The 20267-nt window shown below is 38.4% G+C and overlaps 1 protein-coding gene across 1 annotated transcript in view; it reads right to left on the bottom strand.

Moving 5' to 3' along the window:
• snd1 (staphylococcal nuclease and tudor domain containing 1) overlaps positions 1 to 20267 on the bottom strand; it is a 173169-nt gene that overhangs the window by 53224 nt on the left and 99678 nt on the right. The window contains exon 17 of the mRNA XM_014004184.1: positions 13303 to 13491. Within this exon, the coding sequence (XP_013859638.1) occupies positions 13303 to 13491 (189 nt within the window). The remainder of the gene's footprint in view (positions 1 to 13302; positions 13492 to 20267) is intronic.

The raw sequence follows: 20267 nt of genomic DNA, 5'->3' as shown, positions 1-20267 counted from the left end.
GCATCACTGCTTCCCCTGTTTTTTTCTAAGTAGTTGGTCTTATTGCTGGTGAGGGCTGAGAGAGTGAGAATGATGTACGAGTTTAGAAACGACRGGTTCATTTTCAGAAGGAGTAGCAACAGAAAGCCTAAAACAAAGGGGAAAATTAAACAAGTAAGTGGACAGGACAAAATGAGGAAAACCAACATCATAATATCTAAAGAAATCCCCCTGAAGTCTCTGGATCACTTCCCACATAAAGTGAATYATAGTTTGTAGCGTGATTCAAATGTCTGACATTGCTCTTGTAAATGGCCATTTTCCAAGGTTAAGAATGAAATTTTTCTTCTCTTTTGAAAAAGTTTACTGTTCTGTACTTACACAAAACACCGAACAGCCAGTTATAAAATAGGTTTGTTAAACACTGAGGTTTGTTTCCAGTAGTCTTTTTACGAATACAAAGTTTTTGACCTTTTGGCRTTTATCTTTGTTAATACAACGGTTCAAAATGTCAAGTTATGAATGAAAGGTTATCTTWTGTCATCACATCATGCGAGACTTAGCAGGATAACGTAAGTATTAACCATGAAAAGTAGTTTGTAGGGGAAGRAGAAGAAAGGTAAGAAAAGAGACTCGCACAACAGCGGGAATCGCAAGTGCAGGGATGACGAGATCYTGATTATGTAACTGTCTCTCCCTAAGGCGAGACAGAGAAGGAGGAAAAAAGGACAGCAGCTTTAAAATGTACAAAAACACACTCCCAAAAACTAACAGAGTAGTCCCTTACTCAAAATGTAGAGAGTTTTCTGCAGGCTAGCAAGCAAGGAAACTGCACAGTAACAGTGGACTGACCTGAATTACAAAGTAGTGCTTAAAGAGGCAATGTTATGTGTTTCTCAGGTACACATTTAAATACTATACCATACTAAAGTATCAATGTCACCTTTAGCTGTTGTTAAAATGCTGTTTTTATGTTTGAATAGAAAATAAAATTATCTTCTCATCACTTTCTCTTCTAAATGCCTTGAAACTGGCCTCTGTGTCTTTAAGAAACACCTTCTGCTTCTGTCCCGCCTATTTCGGTGCGTGGTGGGGGGTGGGGGGCTATGATGCAGTTTATTTGGCAACTGAAAATACATTTCCTCAAAGGTATTTTTAATCTGAAAAAAGCTTCACTGAGTGAGGACTAGTGTTARGAGCACAGCAGACAAAGTTTCACTTTCAATTTGACCCAAGAGCCTGCAGGAGTCATGGGCGGRGTGTGGGGAGGGGGGGGCACTCCGCCATGAGGAAGTTCGGCTTAAAGACACATCCCAGAGGCATTTCTGGTCCCAAAAGGTGTTTCTGGTCTCCACCTGTCGTTTTGCTCCTCAGCATGGCTGCCTAAAAATGCTGCAGGATTTCTCAAACATGCATGAATGAGTCAAAGCAAGGCTTTGGGCATGTTTTTTATGAGAGTATAACATTATAACATGATATTAAAACTCAAAAAAGTTGATTTTACATGATATTGCCCCTTTRACATTTTATCAGTCCATCAAATGTTTCTCAAACCTGAATCTTCACACAAAAAAAAGCTCATATTGGTGCATTTAAATGGAAGAAATGCAGAGCTAGTAAGTTTTCTTTTTAAGTAATCAAGTAGTCATGTTAATAGACACTTGACAATAATTCAAAACCCTCTTAGTTGGACTAATGAGTCAAGCAATTATAACAGAACATTTTTAACGAACCATCTAAATTTTGATGTTTATATGAATAGAATCACTGAGACTTAAAGGAATTAATAATGGTGTGAAATATAAAATGTTGACAAATGTGGGAATTACGGTGTTTGACCCGAAAAACTGATATACCATCTCATTTTCATCTTTATTTTTATTTGCATGTCATAATAGACCAAAGTAGTATCCATGTTTGATTAAAGTTAAGTTTGTTTGTTTACAGATATAAATATATAATTGGCCAACAGTATCCTGCAATACTGCAAACTTTATTACTCGGCTAATAACATTTTGTTGCAGTATGGCAGTCTTCAATGTTTTTCTTGAATGAATAGWGAATGTACTGTTATTTGCATGAGGGACAAAGTAGATGAAGTAGATGAAGCTGTACACTAAGGAAAATGCAGAAACCTAAAGCAGTTTGCCAAAAAAGACTCATAAATGAATCAATGAACGATGTATTCTCTTCAGTAAGAGCATTGGAGAGCATAAGAAGATAGGCAGATTAATAAATAGGACGCCTAATTCAGGGCTTAGATTGAAAAAGTGTAAAAGGGAGATGGGGAATAAGGGAGTCAGAGAGACAAAGAAGTTGAATTAAAGATGAGATGGGAAAGAGAAAAATGGGAATGATAGTGTGTAGGTACTGTAGCAAGAGCAGATGAATTGAAGAAAGAAAAGTGGAAGAGTTGGAAAGGAGAAATGCGGAAGAATGGGATTCGCAAGGGACACATACGTGAGGCGAACAGAAAAAAAAAAGAATAAGCTAATTCATTTAGGAATAGAACTGGCTGCTCAAGCAAGAACAGTCTGCCAATGTGTCTGTGTGCAGGTAATAAAGAGAACTGATGAGGCATTTGTACCCATACTGGCAGCATAGTAAACTTCTCTCCTTWCCCTGCAGAAAGTACAAAGACCATCTATTTCATGATCATTTTATTTACCATCTATTTCATGATMATTTTATTTTGACAAACAGGTACTTGGACATTTAAAGCAGCTAAAGCCCTTATTTTATTTTCTATTGGACCCTTATTTTCTCMTACTGAAAACTACTAGTTGGCAAATGGTAATGTTAAAATTAAATGAATGTTACAAGGTAAAGAACTAAGCATTGTTTGCAGTATTGCGCATGTTTCTTTGGTCTGTTACTGTAAATAAATTGTTTAGTGGAAAGGCAAAGCTCCCGGTTCATGGATCCATCATGAGTAGTCAAGAGGTATGGATCATAACTAAAATAATGAGATACAAGTGGCTGAAATGCACTTTCTCAGTAAGTTGCCCAGCTCAGAATTAAAGAGAAAGTGAATAGTTTCATCATCCAGGGGAAGCTCAGAGTCCTCTTCATCAAAAAGAGTCAGCTGAGGTGGTTTGGCCAGCTGACTAGGATGTCTCCATAGAGGTTTTCCAGGCATTGAAGGGAGACTCCAGGGCAGACACAATTTGCTGGAGAAATTTTGTATACTCTCTGACCTGCAAAAAAATTGGGACCTGCCACGAGGAGCTGGATACTGATGATCATTGTTGGGAGAGATATCTGGGTTTTCCTCCAGGACTTTTTGCCTCCAAAARCCAACCATGGATAGGTGGCAGAAAATACAGATGAAAATGAATGTTATGGTGACCAAACAACATAGGCCAGAAACACAACCTGTTGGAAGTGTAAAAGTTTTTGTTARAAAAACATTATTTAAACTCAACATTATGGAAACTATTGAATGTGATAGTAGTAGTAGTATCATACTACGGAACCTCAAACAAATAAAGGCTAAGATAATCTAGCCTCAGCCCTACTCAAAACTACTGTCTTGGAAATCAGTTCACCAATGCAGTATCTCAACACAGCAAGAACTGAAAAGTATAAATCTTAAAGCCTACTTATCATAGTCAGACAAGTCAAAGGAAAAGTGTACATGTCATATCTCTTTGATGACAGATGGGYGGGCCAATGTCAGCAAGGTCCCATTTTACTGCATTGGAACTAATAAAACCAGAGCTCATTAAGTAGAACAGGACTTGAAGATCTAACCACCAAGAAGAACATTTTAATGGTGCCCTCAAGTAACAAATATTTAGCATTTCATTAGACAAAGGAGAAAAGCAAGGGAAGCAGAGGCAGGAAAAAAGTAGGGGAGGGGTGTTTCACAGCCGACCCATATTAAATGGAGTTAAGTGTGGCTCCGAGCAGAGGCCCTAAAAAATGTCAAAGTGTGTGTAAATGACTATAAATTGCCTGTGTCTTATTTTAGTGCAATTGTGAATAWCTTATTGTATTTGCTTCAGCCTTGAATAGATAGGGGTGATTAGATAGGGCACCTGAGGTAGAGAAAACAAATGTGAAGGCCGGATGTTTTCATAACATTATCTTGATGATTCTAAGAAAATATAAATGTCAATCATCTAAAGAATAAAATGAAATAACCATCTAAATGATGTGATATATTAACCACTGTAAAATGAAGGAAACAATACTGAAACCCATTCTCTTACTGCACCAACTCTTACAAGCGCATGTTCTTCAGACCCATTTTATAAAAAAAAAAGTGTGTGTGTATGGGGGGGTGGGGAGTGAGACTATATTTATAAGGGGTGGAGAGTAAGCAGAATTATATATACGTATATATTAGGGCTGGACATAATCATATCKTGTGCAATTAATCGTCAGAAAAACATTAATCTATTACTTTTTGGCACTTGACGATTAATATGATTAATGCCACCAGGCAGAGTCCGCTCGCTTCTCCTCTCAGCTTCAAATATGATGAACATTTAAAAAAAAAGTTCTGTAATTTGTTTATCTATCAACACAATTTAAAATTTGATGTATAGCCTGAAGTCTGTAATTTTGACACAATTTGGAACAGATTGAAGAGCAAATCTTTCCCACTAAATTGGTCATGTGACTAGGACATGAGTGTGTCCAGGGACGCCAGGGGATTAATCGTCAAATTAATCATTATCGGCTAAATACCACAATTAATCGTGATTAACTTTTCATTGTAATTTCCACCTTTTTTACATTAATATATTTTTAATTTATTTAAACCTTTGAAGGTGATGATGCAGAGCACGTTAATCAGCCATAATGCAACACAATGACATCCTTCATTATCCTTTGTTAGCTTCTCCCCTCATCTTACGCTTCTCATCTTCCTCTGGTTTCCTGGCCTTAGTCCTTTATCCTGGCAGAGTGAAGATGTTTGGATGAGGAAGAGGCTGCCTGAAATATTTCTATACTGATGAACTGAAGGCAGCAGAAAACCTGCCCCCCAAGGACCTTTGCAGAGAGTTCAAGAATTCTATGCAGATCTTTAGACAGGAAAGAACAGGGCCAAGGACATATGGCTAAATGTATCTTAAATACATAGGTCACATGTATGATAATAAACATGCAAATAAATGCAAAAAATAAAAATAAAATAATTACATAAAATAGATTTCACATGAAGAGAAAAAGCAATGAAAAAGACTGCCGCACCAGGAAAAGTAGTTCAAGTGCACACAGAAGTAGAACAGAAAGGCCTACTTCCTGTTTATATGCTTCATCAAGTAAGATATTTTATCCAAGTCTACTTGTTCCTCAGGACTGTGATGTCCTTGCGACTTGATGCATTTTTCAGATGACATTTTTAAAGTCAGCATGTAATCCTGCAACTGATGTGAATGTATAATTCAGGGAACAGAAGGTGAGACTGCTGAGACGTCACTGAGGGTGTCTTAGTTTCTTGCTTATAAAGGGGGAAAAGGAAAAGAAAAGTTTGTCCCCTTGACTTTGCAGGTGACTGTCATGTGCATGGCTGCACATTCTGTCAGACGGTGAATGAAGCAGATAAAGATGGAAAGAATGCTTGTGTGTGATTTCACAAGGCTGTGAGTGTAGGTGACAGACTGCTGAATTTGCAGCTTAGAATTGGGGAAAAGGAAGACGAAGAGAGAGAGAAAGAGAGAGAGAGAGGAGTGGGAGTTGGGGGTGTAAACAACACACATCACTGGGTCCACTGATCTCTTTCTATGTCTTTCCGTCAATGCCTCGGGGCACTGAGGGTCCAGCTTGCCGACTAAAGTAGGGGTGGTGTCCCCGGAGAGTGTGTGCCTGTGTATGCTTGTGTGTGCACAGGCTCAAAGCATGTTTGAGTAAGCAGAAAAGAGACAGTGAGAGTATGGTGTGCGCACGTGTGGTGCTTCCTTCCATCTGCAACCAAGTTAGTGTGAGCAAGGATGTGTACACTGCACACTGAGAATCAGATTATGTAATCTTTTAGCCATATAAAAAAAGTCTCTGTCAGCTCTTTGCTTTTGTGTGGTTGGTTCATTTTGTGCAAACATTGAGAAGAAAGACGATGGCAGGAGTAAAAACTTATACATAGACACACAAACACACAAAGGCGTTCTACTCCTCATGTAATCCAAAACCTTAAGTAAATAGTTAAAAGTTATATACAAATACTTGCATGTAATGTGAGTGAAGCCTGGGAATCAGTAGTGCATAACAGTGTCCAGCCCATGTTTTCCAGAGATGTGAGGTCTCACATGGGTCACCTCTCCCATCGAGACCACCCTGCAGGCAATAATGTCCCCATGCTGTGATCCCACTGTCCTTTCATACTTGCCACCAAAGCGTGCAACCTCCATCTTGCTTGGGTATTGACACACTGGCTGTAAAGCAAAGTGTTCTCGCACCGAATGTGTCAATGACTTCCAGCATCGTACATGAGAATTGAGCTACTGATCTGAAAGGCGATGTGTTACCATAAAGCTTAAGAGCTCTTGTGTACTTATCACTGCTTTTCCTACATTTTACAAACTACTTCAACTTAATAGCAATGCAGAGAAATCAATGCAGTTGGATCTCAAAAGCAAAATATCGATAGATCCAATTCCAAGGTTTTAAATAGAAAATGAAAGCCATCTTGACATATTAGGGTATACATATATTAGTTGTTTTTTTTATTAACTCTGAAATTTTCATGGATCTACTTAGTGATTGCCACGGGTTATTTTAAGATAAGACCAAAACCATGGGCAGAAAAATAACAAATTGCAGTTCTGAATGACTTCAGGGTTAAGAAATCATTGAACATGTATCACTGAACATAAAGACAGTCATTCATGAAACTTAAACAAGGCTGCTAGTACCTAATTTGATGTAGACCATTCACAGCAGACTGAGAATCAATTGACCACATACATAACAAAATGGTCTTTCATAGTACTAATCAGGCATTTTGTCTGATTTCAGTGGATTTAAACTGCTCCAGGTAAAACAAAAAGAAACAATGCAGACTTCAATTTAAATGCACAGGACACAATGCGTACCATAGATAATCTGTTTTATGTGAAACCCGTCTGCTGGATGTAAACTTTGTGCAGCATGAAATCAGAAAGGGAAGCCAAGCAGTTCTGCTAAAAGCTACCTGGATTTATCCTCTGTGTAGCCAGGTGTGTGATGTGCTGACTGCAGAGGAGACGCAGCATAAATGATAGAGGGGGTAAGGGAGATGTTTCTACACAGTCTTGGAAAAACAGCAAGAAATTATAGATAAAGTGAACCTGTGTTTGGCTTTTGTAGGATTTTAGCATGAATAGTGAACCTACTGACTTGAATCAAATAAACTGAGTTCCAGATGTCCATTTGCTATCCATGCTACCCAGTTTTTAGCCAAGTTTTGTTTGAATGATTTGATTTGTTGTACAAAATTGTTGCTTTGCACAACGACTAAAACATAAAGGTACATTCTAGTCAAGTCAGCTGGACTAGTTACACTGGACTATCATTGAGAGGGGTAAAAAAGGGAATTCTAAAACAAGATTATGTACTTCAATCAGGCACCGCCAAGGACACGTCACACAGCTCAATGTCAGAAAGATGCTGCTTCAAGTGCTTTTGACAAGTGTTGCTGACAGATGGATGAAGTATTGGAAAAGGCAGCAGCAGATCTTCAGTTTGCGTTTCTCAAAGATTTATTTCCTCCTCCTGCTCCAAAATTGGGAGTACAACTGATGCAGGTGCCCAGCTTGCTCTGCATCAGTGGTACGCAGTCCGAGCTGTCCAGCATGATCTGAAAACTGTCAAAGCAGCTGAAGGAAACATGGGCATGACAGGGATTCAATGATTGGCTGAAGGAGGACAGAAGGACGAGGAACGTTTGATGAGAGTGAATGTATGGCTACAAGAACGCTGCAGAGATTAAAGACCGACAGTGTGGTCTAAAGAGGATCGAACTGGGTTAAGGGAACGGGGGGTAGGAAGTGATGAAAGAAAAAAAAGTCTCGTGACACAAAATACCTTTAACAAGTGTTGTCACATACTCTTTCTACTCCCTTTCATTCACCAACACTGAGACCCACTCTGAGCATAGTAATCTCCTTCAAGATTAAGTAATTAAAGGAAAATAAATTGCTTAATAATGCCCACATTTTGATTAATACTGAGTGCCATTTTATCTTTTTAATTTTTACATAAGGCCAGTCTGTTGCACTTTTTTCCTCTTCTAACTAACCATTACTATATCACTTCGCATAGATGTAAGAAAATAGACAATATACATTAAATCCTGCAAGACTGGTAGTTCTAACTCGCAACGTGGAGCTAAGAGCCTTCAGAAAACTTAATTCATTTCCCTGTTTATTTCAGCATCTTTAATCCTTTTAAAATCTGAATTTCCCACACCTGCCAACTCAAGGGAACTTCAATGAAAGCTTCAGCCAAAATCTCATGAGTTAAAAGTCTGCGCTAGGGCTGCAGCTAACGATTATTTTAGTAATTGATTAATCTATTGATAATTCTGACAATTAACTGAGTAATCGGATAATAAAAAACGTCATGTTCTGCAGTAATTACTTAATTATTTTATGAGAAATACAATTATTTAATATTGTGAAGGGGTAATATAAACCTGCTGATGACCCTGCTGCAATCAAAGTAAAATTACAACACCAGTTGTACTAATTAATGCATTTTAAACTCCATTTGTTTGTATTTATGTATGTAAGGTTTGAGGAGGCATTAATTAAACGCACTCTGTCAATGAATCATTTTTAACCATCACTGAAAAATCTAAACGCTGCAAATTTATTGTTATGGATTGGAAAATTTAATCTTTTTTTGTTAGAAATTTAATAAGTAAAATGGTTAGTATCAAGTTTTGTGGAGTTCACTTGTTAATGGTAACAAAAAATTATTTTAAGACTGTTATTAGGTTGATGCAGGGCTCCCATTTAGGTAATAAAAGATTCAGTCTTGACTGCTTAGCTACAAACAAATATGACTGTAGTATAATGAAGGCTAAAATCATAAAAAGCAGCAGCAAATAATTAAAAAACAATCCAACTATCTTCTGTAAATACTTTTAAACTTGAAATATTTACTCCAAGTATAATTTAAACTAAGATAAAAGCATATCAACAAATAAATGTTTTTCAGCTCAAGCTGTCAATCTGTTGTGCTTTTATTTTTACCTGACAAACTTACAGTAAGTCTTGTTTTTAATCACACACCTTAAACACTGCTCAATAAAACCCTGCCAGGTCACCATGATTTGTCAGCACAAATAACATTAGCTTAAATATACCTGCTCCTTGTACATCTGTAACATGACAGACTAACACAGATTTAGGTAACCAAAGGGAACGTAAACAAATACCCGTGGTTAACTCCGGACTAGGGCTGTCTGTGTATTGGCAAGAATTTGGCGATACGATACATATCATGACAGAGGGGTCACGATACGATATATCCTGATATATTGCGATACTGTAAGAGAGGCGATATATTGCGATATATTGCAATTTTGTTTGGTTAAAAAATTCTATTAAATAAAAACCTCCTACTGGAAAAAAAAGAAAAACCAAAATTCATTGTCTCAAAAAATTCTATTACATAGACATGCCCTAGCGGCTCTTTACTCCGATTATTTTTGTCCATGTAAACGCAGCTATTGAGAGCAACAGACAGAGTTTTACGTCACGGGGTTGAGTGCCGAGTTCACTCGAGGTGATAAGACGCATGCGCTATATGCGTAACGTGAAAGCTGACTAAAGTTGGAAAAAAAGAGCGCACGAGACARTTAATTTGGTTTAAAATACAGACATTCTGACAAATAAGTAACTGTTGGTAACCTTACCTCAGCTTAGAAGGCAGAGGGTGTCGGTCTTTTCCGCTCAGATTCAGCTATCGGAACATGATGCTAATGTTTACTCACCATGCTAATCCTACCCTTACTCTCTGGTGCTCAAGAGGTAGAGGAGCCAAATGGCTGGCTCACTGCTGCCAGCAAGTGGTCAGAGGCTGAACTACAACATAAAAATTAACAACTGGCAGGAAAGGTGACATTTTAAATCTTAATTAAAAATCGATACAGGGCTTTAGAATATCAATACAGTATCGGGAAATGAAATATCGCTGTATTTCAGTGTATCGATATTTTCTTACACCCCTACTCCGGACGCGTTCGGTACATGCAGCAGCTGTTTTTGTTCCGGTGCAGAAACATCGAGGATGTGCAGAGCATTGCTTGTTGTTGTCTTTTCTGTTTAGTTTTAAATGTTCCCATGCTTTTTATAATTTGTCGTTTTTTGGGCGCTTCATTTCGGCACTCTTCGTCTTCTTCTGAAGCTAAATATAGCACTTAGCAAGCATAAACGCGTGACGCGTCGACAGTCCGAGGTCCTGTTTCTCGCCAGGTTGTTTATTGTGTGACACAGAGCATGCATAAGTGGACGCAAAAAAGATTTATCTCTGCGCGGTCCAGTCCAGCGGACGTCCGCTTCGAGTCCGCCTCGAGTCCGTGCGGACCTCCGCGGACCGAAGTATGCCCGAGTACGTGGGAGCTTTAACTGTTAGCGGAAGTGCTAACATTGTAGCATTTTGATGTGTAACACAAATAACATTCCGGGAGGACAAAAAGTGCGCTGATTATAACAGTATGTATTTTTTACGAAGCTCTGAGGCAGATAAATTTGCCTCAAGGATTTTTTGTAATCAAATTACTCAAATTATTTGAGGAATAGTTTCAGCCCTAGTCTGCTCCCAGTCCACTAGACCAAAATGCTGCAACCTTTTAAAAATATATTTATCGTCTACAACAAGATACAAAAACAAAACAAAAATAACTCACAATATGGCCTCTCATTTTCCAGATGTTTTGTTTCAGCAATAGTTTTGTTGAAAAAATAATAATAAAAAAAGCCTGATAAATTTCCAAGTAACCAGGCAAGAAGTGAACAAAACAGACATGAAGGCTGCTTGGCAACAAGGAATAGTTGTACATAAAACAGTTTATCTTCTAGCTGAATAATGTAAAGGTTCACACAGAGTACTGCAATGACAATTTTCACACAGCAGCACACTCCTGAGACTTGTGCATCTTAGCTATGTAAAAAAAATAGACTTAGGAATGAACCCAGATCTACAACTCATGTCTCCTTCATGTGGGGAGAGTTTAATCTGCTGTGAAGACTGTTCCAAATATTGTTCCAAGAGGTGCTGATATGCAAGATTAAAAACATGCTGAGCTCCAGAAAATGCTTTCTTTTAAACCCTTTGGAATTCCTCAATTAGAGCACAACCACCCTGTCCCATTGGTCTCATTGAAGCAAAATCTCATATTCACTTAAGACACTCCAACTAAGCAGTTTTGGTTTGGAATGCTACAGCAGCAAGCCCCCGTCCCCTTTGTTGACCTGGGTCCCTACTGGACCGCCAACGCAAACTTTTCCTTAATAAGTGTGCGTTTCCACACGTCTTCAGTGTACTTTATTACGACAACCTTGTTTTCTTGTTGAGGTGCCTGACACAGCAGTGCCACTGATGTCTTCCATATCTACAGCCATAGGGACAATAAAGAGAGGGCAATAAGAACAAAAGATGGGAAAGAAGCCAGTCTGCCCTACCTTGCCACTACCTCCACAAAGACCAGTAATGACTTCAAAAGAGGAAGAAATAAAAACTGCCGAGCATTCGGCTTTTCTAAAAGATGGTCTCTGTGGGTTAATTAGAGGACCAAGTCCCACATCATCTGCCATCAAGTTGCATAGTATGCATTTGCATGCACATGAAAGTCAGGGCCATGCGCTTTGCTAACAACAACCCTCTCCACAAATACACACACAAACATGTCAGGCTGTGGCTGATCTTTCCACTGGTGCCTGTGGCAGACTAAGATCAAACATAATCACCATCTGTCTGGTCAATTCAGGCCTCATTCTGCCGGCTTCCTTTATGGCCCTGTCCACACTCAGGTTAGCTCAAGTCAAAACCTCATGCTCAAAGTCAATCTGTCTCAATGCTGCAAAAGGTACCTGGAAACCTGAACTGAAATTGTTCAAGAGGTTAGGACAGCACCTTCTTGCTGTGGTTAGATTTAAGATGGCAGGGTCTGAGTGTTTAGGTGGCCTAGTGAGATTTTTTTTTTATTGAAAGGTTCACCTGCGGCCCCCTCTCAAGATATTCATCTATATTTGTCAGGGTTTTCAAATAAATAATAAAAAAAGAAGCCACAGATGGAGAGTAATTGTAACAAAAAGAAGAGAGCCAAGAGCAAACACTGTAGGAACACAGCAACTATGAACATGATAAATTCTTAGAAGGGAGAAAGAACACAACCCCTTCTCAGCTCCAGCACTACATTACATTTATATGGGAAGAGGAGGCATTTGTGTGTCCTCAAGGACCCAAATAGGCAGAAGTGAGTGGAGGAGAGAGAGAGAAAAGGAGAGCAAGTGAAAGAAATAAGTTACAGAGATGGAGAGAAGGAGGACAACCATGACAGCTGGCTGGGCACTTTGTGCATCTGCCAGGGGTGACTCGTGGAGCCATAATGAAAATGCAAGGCAAGATCAGGATCACCGTGAGAAAGGCCTCCATCCATCAAAGAACTCCCATTGAGGATAGACAGCTTCAATGATAACAGCAAATGTGGCTATTTGCCACCCTGGATGGAGCAATTTCACAACACTGCAGCTTTAACTACAATAAGTTCAGACTGGGTGTTAATACATTTTAGTCAAATTTATGCCCCCACCATAATGACCTAATGTCATTTCTCATGACCAATAAATCATTATTGGTACAAGGAGATTTATATTTTACTCCTGAATCCTCAATGAACTCCCTTGCCTTGGACTGTACTTTTTCCTCTGCCTGTGAAAAGCTAATGAACGTTGACGCTGAACGTGGGAAAAAGACAAATGCAACTAAAGCAATTTGTAAGAAATATCAACATGCAGTGAAACTAAAATATGTTCATAGACAGTCAGACCTAGGACTCCATGGCTCATGTATGTGACAGCCAACCAAATAAATATAGATTTTTCTTTCCTTGCGCTGTCAGGTGCTGAGACAAGTCAGTTTTTCAATAAAAGACTTAAGAAAGATGTCACCATGGCTATGCAGGATGTTATCTTGTGCTACCAGTACACCTAAACCATTCTAAACTAGATGCTATCCATGTCATGGCTGAATGAAATTTACTGTGGCATTAAAGTGAGTGATGTTCACCATTTGGGAGCTTCATGAAAGCGGTTTGCCGCTTAGAAGTCAAGTCCTCGCTGGGAGTATATAAAGTAGTTAGTGCTCTTGGTGCTTCTAAATTAGACCTACCTTCTCTTTCCTCTGTCGGCACACTTCCTCTACCGAGACCAGGGCTTTGTAGTAGGGGCTGCGTTCAGCTGTAAAGTGGACCTTGGACAGAGCGTTTTCCACCAGCGCCACAGACAGATTCACACCCTCAATGTGCAGCCAGCCAATGAAGTTCCCAGCTTTATCCATGCTCTCCACTTCGACTTCGACCTGGAACACAACATAACAAAAGAAGAAGAAAATGAGAATAAGAGTGCACAGATATTTAATTTCAAGATTACATCTGAAAGTATATCGCAGCAAATAAAATGGATGAGCCCCTCTAAGGAGAGGGCAATGTTTTTAAACAGGCTTTAAGGGAGATGTGAGCTCTCAATCGATTTGGGAGAACACACAGAAATCCTGTTTCAGTGCTCTGTGGCAGATATCCCAATAAGTGGTCTGGGTCAGTATTCGTTTAATTTTCTCACCACACAAAAGCCAGCAATGTCCTCTTGTTTTCAGATTAACTTAAGTCATTGACATTCCTAATTAAGTCTGTCTGCTCTCAATATCGTGCCTATTCACACTAACCACAGGAATCACACGACCTGCAGAAACAGCGCAGGCTGTTAGTGGCTTTAAGTTAGTCTTGAATATGCACTCCAAACTTAATTAAGTCTCTAAATATCATTATACTACTTTTTTCCTAGCGTAAATCATATTCAATTAGTGACAGCCAAGCTCCAATTCTTTTAAGTAAACAAACGAGGGCAATGAAAGGGCTAACCCTGCTGACAAAGTAGAAAAAGACCTCATGACATTGTTCACAATGGTCTATAACTACATTCTGCCTATTCAGGCTAATTATCTATTCATAACATTTTGTTTCATAAGTGATGGACCATCAGGGGATAAATTTAAATATATATATTTTTTGCTAAAGTATAAAGTCAGCTAGAAAGTCAGAGGACAGGTGTGCTTAGGAGATAGAGAGGAGTCAAGTGATTAAGACTTGAACTGCTTAGCCCTGTAGTCACAAGGGAAATCTGAAGGGAATTAAGTTTGTAAACTGCTCTGCCTTGTTCTCAGCGACAGTAAAAAGGTTTTATTACTGAACGCATTAGATGTTCCATTATTAAGCACAAATCACAACCTATGCAACGAACAGAGTCACTTTGGGGATTCGGTTCATAGATTATGTGGGTTAGAACCACTCATCAGTTGTCTAAATAAAAGAGGTATACAATAAAAAATCATGTTGGAACACCGCTCATCACTGAAAACGTAGTTTAGCTAAAAGTTACATTTCATATTTCACTGTAAGTCATGCTTTGTCACAAAAAAAATGCCTATACGGTACAAAAAGTGATCTGCCCAAATCAGATCAATGTTGCAGATGTAATTTTTGATTCAGCACTGAGAACCTTCTTCAATTAAAGAATATTAAAAGACGTTTTAAGTGAGGCATTATTCCCACCTTATGAGTTACCACACGGCTCGTCATACAGAGCAGAACTTTAACAAACCAGTTTTAGTTTTATTTTCTTAATTAGCATCCCTGATTCCAAATAGCTTTTTATGAAGTTGTTGGCATACAAGTTTACATAATGTCTTCTGCTTGAACAGGAAATAATGTGTTTAATACATGAAATAAATGTGATTTACATTTGTTTTGTTCAGTTAGTTAGAAAGCAATTGCCTACAATTGTGCGTCAGACAAAAGATCAAACCACTTTATTTGATAATGGAAGAATTTTAGGGGGATTAAAAGGGTTTATCAATGTGTTTTTTTTTTTTTTACAGCTGCTGAAGTACATTTTAAAAACTTCTGAAAAGAAAAAAAGAAGAAAAAAAAAGAAAAATAAGAAGCAGCTGGGACACTGGGACACACTGTTCTGTCAGGTCCAGAACATGAAACAAGCCAACTTCATTTGATTTGTATCACCTGCCATTTTATTTATCATTCTTCTTCTTTCCCCTTATATCAGAAATTAATAAAACCTGTTTTATCTTTGTCTTGAAGTGCAGAGGCAGTTATATAACAATGCTACAAGAGCAGCATTGGTCCTCTGAGCAAAATGTCAAATGGGAAAGGAGGAAAATGATGGAAAGAAAAAAAAAGTATTACAGCAAATGCAAGTCAAGAACTAAACAATATGGAAAGAGAGACAAAAAAGAATAAATGTTGACTTTATTCAAAATATTACAAACAATTACAAATAAACACAAACACTACTTCACTGGCTACGTTTGAATAAATTCAAACCCTATGGCTAGCCATTTTTAATTCCACAAGTTTTTAAGCCTTTTGGAACAAACACTCATTAACTGGACAACGGCACGGTCTATAGTACAAAGCAAAAAACTAAAACAAAGAAGTAATGCCAGAAAGAACTTACTAAAATGATATTCTGCTTGCTTTAATAATGCTCATAGGATTTTGATTCATGTGAAAAATTCAAATCTTAAAAAGATGTCTTCTTTTGAGAGAAGTGGTTGTAGTGGCAATGCAGATACATACTCTTTATGTCATAATAAAACAAATTAGTCTTTGTTTTTTCCAGACCACTTACACAGGAAAGTTCATTTACCACATACTGCTAACCTTATGGTAAGAAAATTAGCCTGCTACTGACAACAGCACACTGATGACAAGATGGCTACATGGCTCAAGTCAATACCAACAGGGGTGGTGTTCCTGCATGCAAACAGTATTAATATCAGCAAACAGACTTACTGTGGAATGCCAGCATAATGTTAGAATACCAGCACACCTTCATGACTAGGTGTCAAATGCACACCAGGTTACCTTCGCCCCGTTGTTCAACTACACCAACGAAACAATGCATGTAGTTGGGTTTCACTTTATGGAGAATAACTGAAATAAATATCAGATTAATGATAAAAGAAAACTGAAAATATCAATAAATGAAAATAAACTTAATTTAACTGGGAAACCTGTCCAAGGTATACCTGGCCTTTTGCTCTATGACCACTGCACCTGGGACTGGAGCATAGGTTAAAGGCCCTGTCACACTATAACGTCTTAGACAACTTGTGAAATTTTTTAGCATTACGTATGTACATGCCTAAAACTAGCCTGGTTTAAACCAGACCCTGTCCTTCACTTTGCTTCGTACAAGGGTCTGGACTTGATGCATAGAGAATCGATTTCTTGCTGAAGGTGTGGCCTCTGCTGAAGTTTAAAATGATTGGATCAGTTGGCTGCGACGTATGTCGCTGTGATGGAGGCTAAGCTAAAACCGGAAATAGAGTGTTCTGTGAACAACCCTACTGAGAGGAAAGAAGTACCGAGCCGAACGAGACGACTGTAAATGAGAGCTGCTGCTTTGTCAGACAAATTTATTTGAATTTGGAAGCCTTATCAACACGGACTGGCTTCATTCATTTCCTCCACTGCCGTATGCTAAAATAACTAGCAGACACTGCCCAGAAAGTCGATGTCGTTCAAAGCTCCACTTTCTGTTTGCTGATTGGCCCAGGTAAAATAAACTACAAGCAGACACTGCGCAGAAAATTGACGTTCTGTTCTCTGATTGGCCCGGCTAAAAATCTGCCAGCGAAATCCATCTCAATGGGAGAAGTCCCAGACGGAGCAGTGAAGGGAAACTAGAATTGAGCGGAGCTGCATAGGAAGGCAAGGGCCAGGCTAGCCTAAAACAGGCTTACAGATTATTTTTTAAATTCTATCTTCAATGTAGATAGCTTTCAAAACTGCATAAGTTGTCTAAAATGTTAGTGACAGCAACTTGAGAAAATAAATTGAATGGTTGAATTATTGTTTTAGTTTTACATTTAACTGTTGGTGTAGATTCTTAGTTTTCTTGATCAAGTCAATACTAAGAGCTTAAATAAAAACACTTTTTCCTGCTTTCCTCCCCATTTTATAGTACAACACTTTAAATTAAGTGTGAATTGTATTTTTATACATGAACTGAATCAACATGAATGATTACTGCCAATGAAAATAGCATTAGGTCTTAATGAGAGTTTTTCAATCAAATGCGAGTTTGGTGACCTGTGCTAAATAGTGAGGTTGTAGCCTATTAGTTTAAACTAAACATCTGTGGGTAATGCTGTGAGATCAATTTTGACAAAATAAAACACATTAAAATAAACTGTAAAAATGATCAAATTTGAAAATTTAGATTTTTAATTCATTATCCTTTCGAAGCAAATAGATTTGGTCACAATGTACAGAAGACAGAGGTGGTGAAGGGAAGCTGCTTTGAACAGAGCCCAGATGGTTCCCAGTGGAGGCCTCTTTTGAGCCAAGATGGCTCTCACTGGAACACAAATGGGCTTTGGTAATCTCATAAATGCTGGGATTATGTTGAGCACAGGAGACAAAAAGAGAAAAAAAARGTAGAAAAAAGCATGCTTGTGAATGCTATGTCAAGATGGGTGCAAACACCTGCATTTGTTTGGATTTTCCAAAGTACTAAAGACTGTAGCAGTTTTAATTCACTTAGCTGTTTGAAAATGAACAGCAACAACAAAAATATTAAATAGGACTACAGACTATAATATAAACATGGCACAAAAAAATAAAAAATAAATAAAAAATAACCAATTAAATAAAAACGAGGCCGGACACAAGAGGGGGGAAAAACTGAGGCGTGACACATTTTTCTTTGATCAACTCATCCAACAGAAGTGAATTCTASATACCTTAAACAAACTGGACAAATGGGCAAAGTTTACAGAGAACAGTGCGTTCCCCAATTATGATTCAAAGCCATTTAGAAACCCATGAGGTCCAACCTGGCATGAACCGAAACTTAACTTAAGTACTACTTCGAGCATACATTATGTTGTATGCATTTTCTCATCAGGAAAAGAGCAGGCTGTGTATAGCTTGAAAGCCACACAGGAGAATAATCGGTATACAGAGCTTTCAATCATCTCTGGCAGCAGCTCTGCCACAATTTTCATAACTTTTAGTGCATGCTGCAATTACTGAGATCATAGTTATCACCACAGAGATTTAACTTTGTGTCAAATTACCAGTTGGGATCATAAAAGTTTAAAGGCCATGGTGTGGACTGTAGCGAATGCACTGTTTACAGTATGACTCCGGGTGTGTGCTGAAATGTTTGTGAGAGTATTTGTGTGTGACTGACAGAGAGGTTGTGAGTAAGCCTGTGTGCRCTTTCTTGTCAAAGTGAGCTCAGTAATGTGCAAATGCAAGCAGTGAACACTGTCTGGCAGGTGCAGACGTTTGGGAATGTCTTCATTCATTCTCATTAAGCAACAAGGTGGCAGCTCCTTTTGTGGCAACTGTTCTSTCCCACTTAGCTGGCCACTCTCAACTCTACTTGTTTGTGTTCTWAACAGCCATAATTCTTTAGTAAGCCTTATGCTGTAACTCCCTGTAACAATGAGTAACAGCATCAGATATTTTAGTCGATCCCACTACTTCATGTCCCTTGTGACCCTTACTTAAACACGACAAATAAAATAAAGTAAAAATCAACACTTTTATGCTTAAAGGCAGTTCCACCAGCAGCTCTTTGCTCATAAGAATAATGTCATAATATATGGGCTTTGTGAAAGCAGAATGACACTGATAGGTGCAGTGCTTGCACGTCTAGGTGCATTTCTCCATACGAGCATAAACATAATCGACTCCCCCTCCCCCATGCAAAGACTGCAATGACATATGACTAGAGTGCAAAGTGAGAACAGGGGGCAGTCAGTATATCTCTACACCTTAATTTATGTCCTTAATAGAGATGCACAGATTGCTCAGCATGCAAACAGAATTGGACATTTTTCAGCTTGATTGGGATTCAGAAAGTCAGCGTTTTCCCCCCTCATGTTTGTGAACAAACAATTGTTAAGCTAATTTAACCAAAAGCACAACTTTGGACTGACAGTTCTTACTGAGTGAAGAAGTTCAACATCAGTTGGGCACGAGAGGCAGAGCCTCATCGAGCAAAAACACAAATCAATAATCTCACAACGGAATCATATTATGGTTTACGCTAATTTTCTTACTATGTGGACTCGCAAAAATCATTTCAAAATACGATAATGTTTTGTGAAGTTATTCAGTATGGTGGAGTTAATTAACCAGAGCTAAGTCGCACAGTGAATCAAACTGTCAAAAGCATCAGCTGAGCAGGGAGAAAATTATTAGACAATTACTACAAGGTGATAAATACACGACGAGTGTGAAGGAGTTGCTCAAAGCCATGACAGCTATCTGACAGGAAACTTCCTTGGCTCTGCAGTGATCCAATAATGTGTGTCTACAAGTGAAAGCATGAGATTAGTAATGCAAAATGTGAGATTCTGCATGTGTTTTAACAGGAATGTTGTTTGCACAGCACAGARCAGGACCAAAATCTCTGCAGGGCTCCAGCTGTTTCTCAAAGTGTTACTGACACACAATAAAGAAAAGACAAGCGCCCGAAACAACTTCCTGTCACCCTGAAGGAATCGTTAAGTAATCTGTTCACAAACAGGGTAAAGATGTTACATAAGTTTATAATCAGCTGTTAAAAGTGATTCTGGGTGGAGTTTGCATGTTCTCTCCATGTGCATTTGGGTTTTCTTTATGTGCTTCRACTTTCTACCACAGACCAAAAGCATGCACATCGGGTTAACTAGTAACTAATTTGTCCCTTGGTGTTAATGAGATTGGTTGTTCGCCTCTATATTGACCTGTGATGAACTTGCAACCTCTCAAGTGTTTACCTTGACCCAGAAAGGAAAAGTAGATAAAGATGGATGGATGCATTTTAAAAGTAAGAAGTGGAACTACACAAGGAGGACATAATCTGCCCACAACTCAAAATTAAATATTTGATAACATTTATAAGCACATTTAACAGAATGGAAGGCTCTTTTTTGGCTGATTTACATCAGGAATCCCTGGATATGAAATGGCTAAATACAGTATGTTAGTATGTTACTGTGGTCAAATAGTGAGAGGAAAAGGTCCAGTTGGTTTCAGAAAAAAAATCTATGAATATAGA

The sequence above is a fragment of the Austrofundulus limnaeus genome, unplaced genomic scaffold (genome assembly GCF_001266775.1).
Source record: "Austrofundulus limnaeus strain Quisiro unplaced genomic scaffold, Austrofundulus_limnaeus-1.0 Scaffold22, whole genome shotgun sequence".
Lineage (NCBI taxonomy): Eukaryota > Metazoa > Chordata > Actinopteri > Cyprinodontiformes > Rivulidae > Austrofundulus > Austrofundulus limnaeus.
The sequence above is the reverse complement of the archived record's forward strand: the minus strand, read 5'-3'. Positions and strand labels throughout refer to the sequence as shown.